This window comes from Dendropsophus ebraccatus, chromosome 2 (genome assembly GCF_027789765.1).
Source record: "Dendropsophus ebraccatus isolate aDenEbr1 chromosome 2, aDenEbr1.pat, whole genome shotgun sequence".
Lineage (NCBI taxonomy): Eukaryota > Metazoa > Chordata > Amphibia > Anura > Hylidae > Dendropsophus > Dendropsophus ebraccatus.
This window is the reverse complement of record NC_091455.1, coordinates 72,481,851-72,496,947: the sequence shown is the minus strand read 5'-3', so window position 1 is coordinate 72,496,947 and position 15,097 is coordinate 72,481,851. Positions and strand designations below refer to the sequence as shown.

Below are 15,097 nucleotides of genomic sequence, written 5' to 3'. Positions count from 1 at the left end.
TCAGTCAGTACATATACAGTACAAAAATATACACACACACTTGCCATATGATATCTACTTACAATATAGTTAAAGCAAAGCCTATACAGTTGTAGTCAGAGATTCTATTCTATAACTATATCATGGTTACAACCAAAATTTTAGTCCTGTTCTCAGGTCAATCAGGACTGCCCTCAAAGCACTTAGAAATGTCTAATCCACATTTTTAAAAGTACAAAAAACACTTCTCTTTAAAAGGTTTAAATCAACCCCCCCCCCCCCCCTCCCATTTTTAAAATAAAACGCATTGGCGTAAATGAAAAATAACACCAAAATTGCATATTTTATCTATCATCTATTTATTGGATAAAATGGAATAAAAAGCTAATAAAATGTCCCATCCACCCAAGTCTGGTGTCGATAAAAATCTCATATCAAAGCACAAAAAATAAGCACACATACTACTTTCTTAGACAAAAAAAAACTACAAAGTTAGAGAAGTCAGAATAATGCAATTCAAAACCATGCTTTTTTTCTGAAACTTTTTTTTTAATTTAGTAAAAAAAGAGAAAAAAGTATATAAACTGTCACTGTAATTGGACTGACTTATAGTATAAAGATTACATATGAGTTTTGCTGCAAAGTGAACTCTTAGGGTGCGTTCACACCTACAGGATCTGCAGCAGATCTGCAGCAGATTTGATGCTGTGTTCAGTTATTTAAATGAAATTTGCTGCAGAAAATCAGCTGCAGATCCTGTAGGTGTGAACGCACCATTAAGGAGAAAACTCCCTTAATAGGTGCAGAACTGCAGGGCTTTTCTTTTTCTTTTCTTTTCTTTTTTTACAATTTTGGCCCAGAAACATTGTTTTTTCTCATTCTTTTCTACATCTTATGATAAAAAAAGGATGTCATTAAAAAAGTCTATTTGTTCCCAAAAATAAACCCTCAAATAGGTCATTATTTGGAGAGATTCAAGAGTTATAACTCTGTGAGGAGTTATACATTTCCCAAAAATCTTGTACAGTGGAAGGGGTTAATTGTGTTTATTTAACCCTTAGGGGACACAGCCAGTTTTCATTTTTGCGTTTTCGTTTTTCCCTCCTCGTGTATATAAGGCCATAGCGCCTGCATTTTTCCACCTAGAGACCCAAATGAGCCGTTATTTTTTGCGCAACTAATTGTACTTTGCTATGGCAGATGTAATTTTTGCCTAAAATGTGCCGGGAAACCAGAAAAAAATTATATGTGTGGTGAAATTGAAAAAAAATATGTTTTTTTTTAATTTGGGGGGGGGGGGGGTTGTTTTTACTCCGTTTGCCCTAGGGGAAAACTGACTCGTTATATATGTTCCTTAAGTTGTTACGATTACAACGATATGTAATATGTATAACTTTTATTTGATTTGATGGCTTGTAAAATAACCTTTTAAAAAAAATATATGTTCCTTAAAATCGCTCCATTCCCAGGCTTATAGCGCTTTTATCCTTTGGTCTATGGGTCTGTGTGAGGTGTCATTTTTTGCGCCATGATGTGATCTTTCTATCGGTACCTTGATTGCGCATATATGACACATATATGCACTTTGGGATTTTTTTGCGCTGACACCGTTTACCGTGTGAGATCAGGAATGTGATTAATTAATAGTTCGGGCGATTACGCATGCGGCGATAGCAAACATGTTTGTTTATTAATTTATTTATTTATATTTATAAAATGGGGAAAGGGGGGTGATTCAGACTTTTATTAGGGGAGGGGATTTTGTGTTATTAAAAATACATTTTTCTTTTACTTTACATTTTTCTTTTACTTTACACATATACTAGAAGCCCCCCTGGGGGACTTCTAGTATATGCACTCTGATCTCTCATAGAGATCCATGCAGTATAGTTATACTGCATGAATCCATGAGATCGGTGTTCTATTGCTTTTGGCTGCTGCAGCCAAAAACAATAGAATGCCGAGCCGGGATCAGCGCCATTACGGCGCAGACCCCGGCCCGGGATGGATGCGGGGATCACCCCCCCGCAATCGCGCCGCAGGGGGGCGATCTCCCCACTAGACCACCAGGGATGGATATGAGCAAGTATTTAGAAGCAGCTGTCAACTTTGACAGCTGCTTCTAAGTACTTAATTAGCGGGCACGGCGATCGGACCGTTCCCACTAATAGCCGCGATCCCGGGCTACATGCGGCACCCGGGATCACGTTCAGTAACGTCCTGGTGCAGCTATGGGTTAAGTCTCGCAACTATGGCCCAGATTTATCAAAGGGGGGGGGCAGAAGCTAGTGTAAACCGCCCATAGCAGCCAATCACAGCTCAGCCTTCAGCTCTAATAAAATGAAAGCTGAGCTGTGATTGGTTGCTATGGGCAGTTCATCTTATAAGCTTTAATAAATCTGGGTCTACGACTTATTTCTAATGATTTATCCATTCAAACCCCTAATATTTAAAAAAAAAAAGATCTGAAAAGAAAAAAAATTATGAACTAGAGAGATATGTATATAAATGTGCAAGAAAACATTAAAACTTCTAGTTACTAACCTAAAAAGGAATATACACTGAACTATTGTGTTCTACATTTGAGGACAGAAGAAAAAAAGTCTAAGGATTGTACATTAAAGTCTAGAGAATGAATGTAGGCAGATGCCGTCTTGAGACAGATTAAAAGTAATCTTTGATTCAGGGTCAGTAGAATGCAGTTCAGTTTAGGCATCTTTAGACACAAGGGATTAAGGATTTAAAAGTTAAATTAAAATAGAGTTACTTACACAGGCTAATACAATGCTAATGCCAAGAGTCCTTTGTCTTTAGCGAGTCTATGTAAGAGCATAGTTCAGACAAATATGGGTAAATGTCAGACAAGACAGGATGAATTCCGTCACACTGGAACAGTTTGTCTGGCAAATACATCTACTGTTAGGATGTCTAATAGAGAAAAACAGCCTTTTCAATTTACAAAGTAAGCCCCCTGATCATAGTCCAATCATGACCAGGGATAATAGGGATTCAGTGACTATTATGAGTCACATTAGACTCAAACTGAAAACAAAGAAAGGACGAGGAATATATTTAACGGATTAAGGGATCCTAATAAGGAGAATGTAATCCACTTGTATAAATTCATAACAGGTTATTATACACAGCATATATATATATATATATATATATATATATACAGTATGTGTGTGTGTGTGTGTGTGTGTCACTGTGCAAAAAATAAGACTTTATATAGCCCCATAGACTACATAAAAAGTTTTAAGTGTCAGAATGGAGCATGGCGTAAAAACAGAACCCCACAATTTTTTCTTCAGTCTCCTTGTGCTGAGGATTTGCCTTCAATGTAAATCCCCTATGACTTATCCGTTGCTGTCTATTTTTGTTAGCAAAGGCATTTACTCTAGCTTCTAAGCCTGGAATCACTCACACCTTGCGCCCCTTCTTATACTGTTACTTTGAATTAAAGCTACAGTTCAGCAATGCATCATATATTTATTAGGACAAAGCGCAATCTTAATTTTAAACTTGGACTTGCTTATAAAGCAGCACTAAATTCATTTCTCACAGTAAACACCTTTGTCTGGCAGACCACTAGTACATGGTTCAATATTTCATTAAATTGCATTGAAAGAGCATAACTCAATCTATTAAAAAACTGCAGTCTAAGAAATCTAAATTATGGCACAGGCACTATTTGTATTATACAATATAGTGAACCTAATGAAAACTTTTCATTTCTTTTACAGCTGTGAAAATCTGGACTAAAAAGCATATCTTTTCAATAATCAAGTACACAACAAACATACCAATAGGTGTTGAAAAGCACTACAAATTCAAATAACATTAAGACCTAATATAGATTTCTCTGTTTGAGTTTGTATAGTGTGTTATTGCTTTTTAATGAATCATAACACCAGGACCAGGAGAAAGTCAAGGACCTTCATTTTAGAAAAATATTTTAACAACATATTAAAAAGAACATTTATAGTTTAAATCTGCTTATACATCTAAAGTTTTTTTTCAGTCTAGAAAAGGAGTATTTACTTGAATGGAGAAGGGCAGACACAACCCATGGATAAGAGAGGCACTGCAGCTGGAAACAAAAAGAAAAAGCTGATCTTTTTTTAAATCTCCAAGCCTAAGCAACTCCTGTAACTACTATAGAGGGTGATTTACATTCCCTGTGGCCGGCGTATGCCTGCAAAAAGTCACAGATTTTTGCACAAACTTTTCACTACCGTATGCCTTCCTTATCTGATGGGCGGATGGGTTGGAGTCAAGATGCTGGGGTGGATCCAGAAGCTGCTTCTGAGACTGACTCATCTCAGCAGTGGCATCCCAAGTTTTCGGACACCGTGGTGCTGTCCCGGTTAGGGACTGGCTAGCAGCCAAAGGGTTCAGTAAAGATGTAACAGGATGATCCTGGAGCACGTGTTTAGGTGAGAATAGCAATAAATTAAAAATATAAATGCCCAGAGTACGCCTTTGAGTAAAGATGAGACTTACTAGAAAGCTTCGGGCAAACACCAGGATGGTAGGCAGTAGTGAAAGAGTTCAACTCTGAATCTAGCAGGACTCTGACTGATCTTCTGGACTATGGATAAAACCTAGGATCCATACAATAAAGACAAGATATTGTATTTGGAAATGCACTCTGCCTTTAACGATAAGTAAACATGTGCCTTAAATCAAGCAAGCACGTCAGATCAGGACGGGCCAGTCACATATCTAGAGGACAAATTAAGGCGTTAAAAGTGTCAGACTTTTATAAGAAGCCCAAATTCCAGCTCCTTGTATTGTTACCTGGCTTAACTTAGTTTCAACCAGATAAAATAATAATGTCTCTCCGGTGTAATTTCCCCATAGTGACTGGCATTTTTATATATTATCTGATGATCTATGACAAAATTGTTTTACCAGAGTGTATGTATCTTATAAAAAGCTTTTCAGGGCTCAGAAGAGTTTCTGTAAAATTATGTGTGGCTCTTTTGTGCAGACATACTTTACGTGTATCATGAGTCCTCTCACTCCATTAAGCAGAGAACATTAGTTAGTAATATGTGCTTTGTCGCTGCTGAGATATTGGTACAGAAATTCCAGTTCTTTTCTAATAGGGAACATAATTCAGAAGCATAATTCTCTCCATACATAATAATGGTCATCCACAATGGACAGGTGTAATGCGTATCGGAGTGATTTATTCTGGACTTCAATTGTACTCCAAGATGTAGAAATATTCTGCAAATATTCTGATCAAAAATACTGCATGACTACATACTGTACTCCATGTGTATAACCCACATACCACCAAGTGGAGAACTATTATAGTACAGAATATCACAGGGGTTTGGGGAAAAATCCAAGTTTTAGGTAAGGAAGAAAATGCACAGAGGTTGGGATACGTTAGGGCAGCACACACAAGTTATTTAGAGGTGGTATTGTAGTTGCTATAAAACATTGTTGGTTTTTGCCATTGATCCTATGTTAAATATATTTTGGGACAGACAAGCAAGCTGTAGCTTAGCTCATGGTGGTATCTGACAATTTAAAGATCAATATTCTAATGGAGTACTATGGAGATTTTTTTTTTAAACTGACTTTTTTTCCCACTGAGGTACCCTTTTAAAGTAGACTATATGCATTGTTAGGCTGGGTTCAAACTACGTATATTTCAGTCAGTATTGTGGTCCTCATATTGCAACCAAAACCAGGAGTGGATTAAAAACACAGAAAGGATCTGTTCACACAATGTTGAAATTGAGTGGATGGCTGCCATTTAATGGCAAATATTTGCTGTTATTTTAAAACAACGACTGTTATATTGAAATAATAGCAGTTATTTACTGTTATATGGCGGCCATCCACTCAATTTCAACATTGTGTGAACATATCCTTTCTGTGTTTTTAATCCACTCCTGGTTTTGGTTGCAATATGAGGACCACAATACTGACTGAAATATACGTAGTGTGAACCCAGCCTAAAATGGGATCAGTATATCATGGGCTAAATAGTTTTAAGCATGATTGGTCACTTGGTCTGATGTCCTGTAGTCCTTTTCAGCTCCATGCAACACAGAACAGCACTAGAAAAATGTTTTCCACATGAGGTTGGTCTGTCAGAACCTGAGGACCTATATGGGTTCTTTTTAAAGACCCAATTACATTGACAGATTGTCTGCCTTACTTGGCTGGTTACCTCTGTCTGATAAACGTTCAGTGTAATAGCGGATGTTGAAAGGCAACAATCAGCCAACATGCATGATGTTGGCTGATCGTGGTCTTACAACATGTTGAAAGATCAGCTAAGGTCTACAGTGCATCGTTCTGTGTAATAGGAGCAGCAGCAGCAGCAGGCCGCCACTGACTTCATTGAGCCGCCCAAACAATAAAGGAATTGTTTGGGCGTCCACTCCCACTGCTCCCCACTCACTGTCTGTGTGTGTGCAATAGCACAGTGCAGTAAACTGCAAACGAGGGAGAAGCAAGCGCGGACCTGTAAAATATCACTTGAAGCTAGCTCCCTTTGCACTGTCCATATAGACATACTAGAATCCACGTGTACATGTCATACACATCCATACACAGAATGGCACAAAAAAGGATGGTGATTTACAGGCATTAAGGTGCCTCTAGAAGAGTCGGCTAATTTACAGCTATAAAAGAAATGACAAAGTAGAAAATGGCATGTAAATTGCAGATGGTACCTACATAGTGTATATATCATTTTAAAGCAGCAGAATAAAATTTATTCTGTATAAAAATAATAATTTAATAATTACAAAATATTTACAACTGTGAACTGTGCTCTATAGACATGAACTGGTAAGGTTTCTCATTATGGCAGAACGTGCTAAAGAAGACTGGAAAACATCTGAAGCGTTAAGACGTTATTTCCAAACATCAGCCCGTTCTGAGTTTCTGAAATGCAATTTAGAGTTTCTAAAATCCAATTCATCTGCTTGAGCAATACGAGAGTACAGTAAGTGCACAAACATTCTGCTGTTATATTTATTGTGTGGAAAAAATGAGAATATGCAATTTTCAGCTGGTAATTAGTTTTCTAAGCCATATAACCTAAACGCTCAAATTTGGCTGTAAAATGAACATTTCTGCAAGCATTATATTTATGTACCCCATCGAGGACTATAGTTATGGCAAATGGGAATGATGTCATTTATTGTGCAGGTATGTGAAATCATAGAATTATTAAGGGGGGATCCAGCCATTTTTCTGCCTAAGGCGGAACCTTTCCCAATCTGTAGATAAAGTATAAATTGGGGCCAATGTGAACTAGTGTTGTCCCCTTATGGTATTGTCTAGAGATGAGCATACCGGGTTGGGGTTCGAGTCCATCCGAACCCGAATGTTCGGTATTTGATTAGCTGGGGCTGCTGAACTTGGATAAAGCTTTAAGGTTGTCTGGAAAACATGGATACAGCCAATGACTATATCCATGTTTTCCACATAGCCTTAAGGCTTTATCCAAGTTCAGCAGCCACCGCTAATCAAATGCCGAAAGTTCGGGTTCGGATCGACTCGAGCATGCTCCAGGTTCGCTCATTTCTAGTATTGTCCCATCATCCTCCTTTTGCTTATAGTGATTTAATGTGCCTGGTTTCCCCTATTTAATATGCTAATACCTGTTGGGTTATTCTTTATTAGTTTCCAGATCTTTCCCCAGTTCCTCGTATCTTTTCAGGGAATTCTGATTGGGTAAGCAGTGACCAATGGCATCTCTGGTATCCATGGAATCATTATGGGGAAGACTGTCATCCCATTGGCTGAGTTTTTTCTGCCCAGGCGTAGCAACAAGCTCTCATTGGCTGTGTCGCTGTGAAAAGCAGGAATCTTGAAATATAAAAATGGGGTTATTTACTACTTTTCTTCAGTCCTGTCCCAGCCCTTAAAGAAGAAGAACCTGTGTGACTCGCCTTCCCTCTCTTGCCATGGGCTGTATTTGTTGTGAATTTGTTTGTTGTGGTGTAATTGCCAGTTTATTCTGGGCGAAGGATTCAACTGAGGTGTTATTGAAACTGTTGAGTTATGGAATTTTAATGTATTATTGGTTATTTTGTATAATACTGTAATAAAAAATCCACAGCCTTTTTTTCTCCACACAAAAGTGTCTGTGCTATTTCATTATAACACAGTTATGTATGTTATATATAATTGGGTTAGTTGGTGATGGGTTCGATACAATGCATCTACTGCCCACTGCTGTGAGTTCTACCCTCGTGGATGGTGCGCCCCTTAGAACTAGCCACCACAAGAGTCATAAGTGCAATAATTTTTCCATGCCATCAATATCATGTCAGAAATGATAAATCTCTGGTCAAGAAAACAGTGGCAACTGGAACAACAAGAAGATGAGAAGACATAGATACCAAATAGTCTCAAAATATTGGACATCTCTATGCCAGCACATCTGATTATTTCTTTTATAAACTTTTTAATCCTTTTAGCAAGTGATGTTACATGAGTGGAAATGAATGTTACAATATCTATCTGACATGGACTGTATTACTGACATTCAATATGCATGCATGAATAAACATGGCAGAAAGCATGACACTACTTATGCACAAAGTTTTACTTACAGGTAATATGTGTAGGAGTTATAGCTTCTTCTGCCATGATGAAGCAAGGATATAGGCAGTGGTAGAAAAGATGAAATGGAAGGAAAGAAAAGCCAGATATTAATGTATGAAAAATCTGGATGAACGAGAACAGATCAGATGACATGAATGAGATTACAGAAGCAAATTACATCACAGACAGCATGCAACACATCAGAGTTAATGACTGAACATATTACCCTACATTCACTATAAAAAAAAATAGCTTTATGTTCATCACCCTCTGCATCCTAAAGGGTCTGGTTGTACTGCTTTTTTATACATAACTGAGCAAGAGACCACTTTTGATCCCTCCTGTGATATTTACTACCAACAATACAAATACAAAATGCTATCATATAAACTCATGTTCGATACTGGGACTGCCATGCTATGGTTCAGGTCAACAGTATACCCAAAGTACTCCTATAGCAAGAGACCAGTGGAATTGGCCTGGTATATTGCAGACAAAGGCCATGTTCACACAACGTTATATTTTAGTAAAGATTGGACTATGATTGCAATGAAATCAGCATCCGTTCTTTACTCCAGGGGCGGCATTGCATTGAAGTCAATGCAATGCCGCCCTTTGTGTTCACACACTGTTATGTTAACGTCCATTCTTCAGAACGGGCATTAAAATAATATACATGCCAATTATTTCCGGACGCTGTTCAGTGAACAGTGTCTGGAAATATTAGCTGTTTACACAATGTTAAGTCAGCCAGCGGCCGCACATTGCATTGAAGTGAATGGCTAATTGATTTGGGGGCACACACAACAGTAAAAAAAAAAATCCAGCAGCCAATTCACAAGTGCAGGAACGCACTGAATGCAGCAGTTTAACAGCACCTGTTGCTTTACAATAGATGCTGTTGTTGTAATGTGTACATAGCCATAGGCTGTGAACTATATTGCAACATTTTATAGCACTACTAATGGATTCTATTCTATTAAGCTACAATGCAGTTATTGAACTAAATGCAGTCTTGTGGAATACAGCAAAAATTGTTGCGGAGTAGCCTTAGTCTAAAGGTGGCTATACACCTTCAACAAATGACAGCCAAATGATTGTTTAGCCATCAATCTCTCCCATTTGCCTCCATCCTCCCCATACATAGCAATGTTTGGCATGGGCAAGCAATTCAGTGTTCTCTATGGGGAGGGAAGGATTACACCACAGACACTTTTGGTGGAGACTGGTTTTGTAAATTGGCACCCAATAACGCATGCCATGATTATTATCTTATGGAGTCATAGGAAATGCAATCAGATAAAATCAGAGGTCTGCATCCAGCTCTGTACACAGAGCACACTGTTGTAGTACAGCCAAGTGACTGAGCATTATAGGATGCTCATTTACTACAATGTGCTTATTTTCTAGAATTTTTTCTGCACAGATGAAGCAATGTAACATGCACCAATATCCCCAATTATGTCTTACAGAAGTATATTTTGATTATGTATGACCCTGCAGAATACAATAGGTATAGCCTGGCCAGCAGTTTATTGGAATTGAGAAGGTGAGGGCATACCGATGACACTAAGCCTCATTACGTGAAAACGTCAACCCAACATAATTTAATATATAAAGAATCTCTAAGGGCAGACATATGTTAAAACCATATAAAATGAAGAGAAAGTTGATAAGAGCAGGAATCACAGCATTTTGTTTATGACCCTGTGAAAAACATTATAGCTTCTAAAGATTAGAGATGATGGAACAGGGCCGAGTTTCAGGTTCGTACGAACCCGAACCATCGGCATTTGACTCCTGCCGCCTTCCTGTTCCGTGGGGAAGATGGAGACAGCCCGAGTACCGCCTGGAAAACAGGGATACAGCTTATTACCTAGGCTGTATCCCTGTTTTCCAGGCGGTACTCAGGCTGTCTCCACCTTTCCCCACGGAACGGGAAGGCGGCGGGAATCAAATGATGATGGTTCGGGTTCGTACGAACCTGAACTTCGGCCCTGTTCCATCATCTCTACTAAAGATTTAACTTGAAGTATGGAGGAATATAGACAAAAAGCAAGAAGAAGAGTTCTGAATGTGGTCTTGATTTTTCAAATGAGTTGTCCTTTAAATATGCAAATTGCATGTAAATATAACTTGGCTCATTATGTTTGCTAATCTGATTTTCACCCTAGCTATAAGGAGCTGCAATATCTACATTACAGCAAGCCAATGATAAGTTGAGTTTGGGAAGAAGTTTAAAGTTGTTTGTTTTTTTATGTTTTTTTTTCTTTCTATTTGCTTATTATGGTATGCTGAGGAATTTGACCCACGTACCTTGCCTTTGGCTACATATTATGCTCATCTCTTTGCAATATCGTCATTCATTAAATTTTCTGTCTTATCTAGTTTCTCTGGGATTGCTTTAGATATACATTCTGGAAGCAATATCTATTTTCAACATCAAATGCAGTTGGGATTTCCTACAACCATTTTATTTGGTAGGCCTTTCAAAGATGATCACAAGAATGGGTTGCTTGCGCTTTGTTCATTGATTTCCTTTCATTATTTTTTGCTTAATGCGGATTTAATTAAAATGTGACAAAATGTGGTTTTCAAAGATGATCTGCATTGAAGTTATGTTAAGTAAATCTTGGTAAAATCAAATCAGGGTTTTGAGTAGCCATGAATGACATGTCAAATATAAGTACAGGTAATTAAAATGTTAATGACTCCTTTTCCTCATGACTTCAGTAACCATGTGTATGCATTCATCTATGAGCTCCAGGCAACTGCATAACTATGAGCACATATCCTCACAGAGCATTCACAACAAAGCATGTTAGTAAGTACCCTGCACTTTCAGGTCCAATCTCTCATCTGGGAAGCCAGTCATTTGCATAGAGTCTGATTATCTACTAAAAGGTGTCATGTAATATCATTCAGGAGCCATAATATAAGACCTTGATGTTTAGTTGACTTTAGTTTATAAGTACTGAGCCTCTACTTGCACTTTACATTCATAAATTCTATTAACAAGTAGAACTGTATGTTTGTATTACTATTACATATTACCCAATATAGAGAGGGCTCAATAGATGGAAAGCAAAGTCAATTCAGCAAGATAATAATACCTTACTTTCTTCCCATGGTAGATTTCAATAAAAGGTATTTCAATAAAAAAAGTATTAGGAAAGTATTAGGAGGAAATATAATTATATCCAAAGATAACCTAGTAAACAATCACTTTTATAAGGCCCTTCATAATTGTCTGTTAATGAGATTGTGTGTTAATGGTTATGCACCATGAATGTCTCAAAATGCCCCAAAATGTTTTGTCCAGTAAAGCAGAACTTCTCAAATTCACTGTCTAGTGGAGGTGTGGGGTCCCAGCCTGTACCAAACATCAGCTGGTAATACCAGCTGGTAATAAGTAAAGGCCCTGCTATGATGTCATGATCACATGACCATGAACTCACAGGTCCATTACCTAGGGGCAGTAAAACTGAGCAATGGGAGAACAGGGGAGCTACTGAGAAATAGAAGAACTGACCAGAGGGACTCTCTCCATCCAACCCATCTCCAGAATTTCCTGGGTGGGAGCTTTTGACCTTTCTCCTCGAGCATCTCCTGGGCTGTCAGGTTAATATATTACCATAAGCAAGCCTGTCCAGTGCACTAACTTACAGTAAAGATTCCTACTGCACAGTGGTGTGGGTTACTACAGGTGGAGCAGTATTTATTTCTGTACTGTGAGTTTGGTTTGTCGGTGGTAGAAAGGTATTTATTGCTGCGCTGGGGAGCTGGTTTGATGCTACTAGGGGACAATATGTGCACTTTCTGGCAGTATTTGGTGCTAAGTGGTAGTAGGTGTTTGTTGGTAAGGCCTGAGCATCAACATGGATTAACTGGTGAGCCAGGTGTACAAAAAGTTGGAGAAACCCTGCTGTAAAGTGTTGCTAATTAGTTTACGGGGTTGCTTATTTCATGTAATAATATAGTTATTACTGGGGCTAATACACTAAAAGGGTTGCCTGGGAATGTAGAAAAAAAATCTTCAAAGAATGTGCTAAAAAACTAACAACAATAATTACCTGTTAACCCCTTTGTGACTGGGAGCGTACGTTTATTGCTGTCGTGCAAAGTGGCGTAAGTGTACCCTCCCCTTTGGTAAAAAAAAACTATGAACCAAGCTCAGGAGCTTAGTGCGTTTCATAGAGCATGAGGACTGGCTGTTACAAGTAGCCAGGCCCTCACAGTCAATGATGAGCAGCAGCAATTGCGCTGGCAACTGCCCTCAACTCCCTATACATTTTGATTATGGAGTTTAAGTGTCAGTGACAGGATCGGCTCCTGCCACTGTCCGATCAGCACCCCTGCGCTGTGACTATGGGCGTCCAGATCAGTTTGAGGAAAATTACTTACCTCTGAGCAGTCCAATTGGTAGGCATGTCGGGTGCCGATAACAATGATCAATACTATGGATAGTTCTGTTTATGTGGAACGCACATGTTATGCCTTGCCGATATGTCCTAATAAATGCCATACTGACAGGTGCTGCTTTTGTTTCTAAATATGACAAAGCCTCTCCCCCAATAAAAGTTGAAATTACCAACTTTTCCCATTTTAGAAATAAAACTTAAAAAAAAAAAAAACATATTTAGTATCATAGCATGTGCAATTGTCCGATCTATTAAAATATAACAAAATTGTTTCTGTACTGTGAACAGCGTAAACGAAAACAGGAGAAAAACGCCAGGATTGCTGGTTATTTTGTTACATTATAAATCAGAAAAAAAACTAATAAAAAGTTATCAAAAATCACCATCTACATCAATATGAAATCAATAAAAACTATGGATCATGGTACAAAAAATGAGCCCCATAGGTGGAAAAATAAAACAAAAAAAAGCATCATGTCAGGTTTACTGTAAAGTGCATTGCGTAAACACAGAAAAAGTTTTTATTTTCCAACCAATTTCCCCCTTAAAGGTGCGTTCACTCGTACAGGATCATCAGCAGATCCGCAGGAGATTTGATGGTGCAGATTTGATGCTGTTTTCAGTTATTTAGTTACATTGATATTTGCACCATCAAATTTGCTGCGGATCCTGTATGTGTGAACGCACCCTAAGGCTATGTTCACACTACGTAAGAGACCGGATGTTCCGTAACCCGTGCAGGATCCCTAGGGATTCCTTCAGCCTGCAGCACTATGTGATTTCCACGGAAGTGTAAATGTAGTGTGAACATAGCCTAAGAGTGCATTCACACGTACAGGATCCGCAGCGGATTTGATGGCGCAGATTTGATGCTGTGTTCAGTCATTTAGTTACATTGAGCATAGAATCTGCGCCATCAAATCTGATGCAGATGTGCACCCTCAAATCTGCTGAGGATCTGCTGCGGATCCTGTACATGTGAACGCACCCTAAAACAATATTTTCAGTGTTTTGTCATAAATTTTATAGCCATCACAAAGTACAATTGTTCTCGGGAAAAAAACTAAGTCAATATATGGCTCTGTAGGTGAAAAAATAAAAGAGCTATGGGTCTTTGAAGGAGAGGAGGAAAAAAACGAAAAATGCAAATATGAAAATTGCCTCTGTCCTTAAGGCCAAAATCCACTGTGTCTTTAAGGGGTTAAAGCCCTTGCTGCTTAAGCACCTTTGTTCTGGTGCTTTCCACCAGACTTAGGGCCCTATTACACCAAAAGATGTATGACAGATTTTTTTTTTTTACCAAAGCCAGGAATGGATTTGAAAAGAGGAGAAACCTCAGTCTTTCCTTGATGACCTGTTCTCTGTTTATAGTCCATTCCTGGCTTTGGCTGAAAAAATCTGTCAGATAATCTGTCAGACATCTTTTGGTGTAATAGGGCCTTTAGTGTACTTTGTCACAGTCATAACATGCTTTTGACCCACATGACTTCTGCAGCCAATCACTGGCCTCGGTGTTGATCCTTGCCTGTATGCCACAAGAATGCTGAAGCCAGTGATTGGATACTTTGGTCACATGGGCGTACAAGCAAATTATTGATTTCACAAAGTAAACAAAGACCATAGAGACCACAGAATGGGGTGTTGGAGCAGTGGGGGATATAAAAGGTAAGTATTGTTTATATTTCATTTTAGGAAAGAAAATACTCCAGCAGAGAGGTGGCAAAGTGGTCAGCATGGCTATCAACATGTCTATGAAATTTATCATGCTGAATGTGCTACTGCAATATATGTTGTGCAGTTTCTGACTGTTTGGTCTAGTTTTATCTTATCTTCAGAAAAGAATTAGAACGTTTAGCCCTGTATTTTTTTATCCAAAATTTTGATTCTTCCTGTGAATACTGCTTTTTCGTCATATACTGTACAGCAACACTGTATAAACTGAACAAAAAGCTGCCAACAGGAGGCTATGTGTAGGTACAGTATCAGCAGATGTAATTAGCTACTGTTATAATTAGCACACATGTTTGTGCAGAGAAGAGAAGGCAAATTTACAGTAAATATAATTTATCAAAATAACCAGTCTGGGAGAATGGAGTTACATTTAATTC

General features: G+C 38.3%; 1 protein-coding gene across 4 annotated transcripts in view; it reads right to left on the bottom strand.

Moving 5' to 3' along the window:
* PTPRM (protein tyrosine phosphatase receptor type M) overlaps nucleotides 1–15,097 on the bottom strand; it is a 597,029-nt gene that overhangs the window by 164,099 nt on the left and 417,833 nt on the right. For 2 of the 4 annotated variants that reach the window (XM_069957755.1, XM_069957757.1), the window contains one exon: nucleotides 8,577–8,606. The exons of the other annotated variants lie outside the window; for them this stretch is intronic. In XM_069957755.1, the coding sequence (XP_069813856.1) occupies nucleotides 8,577–8,606 (30 nt within the window). The remainder of the gene's footprint in view (nucleotides 1–8,576; nucleotides 8,607–15,097) is intronic. 4 annotated transcript variants of the gene reach the window in all.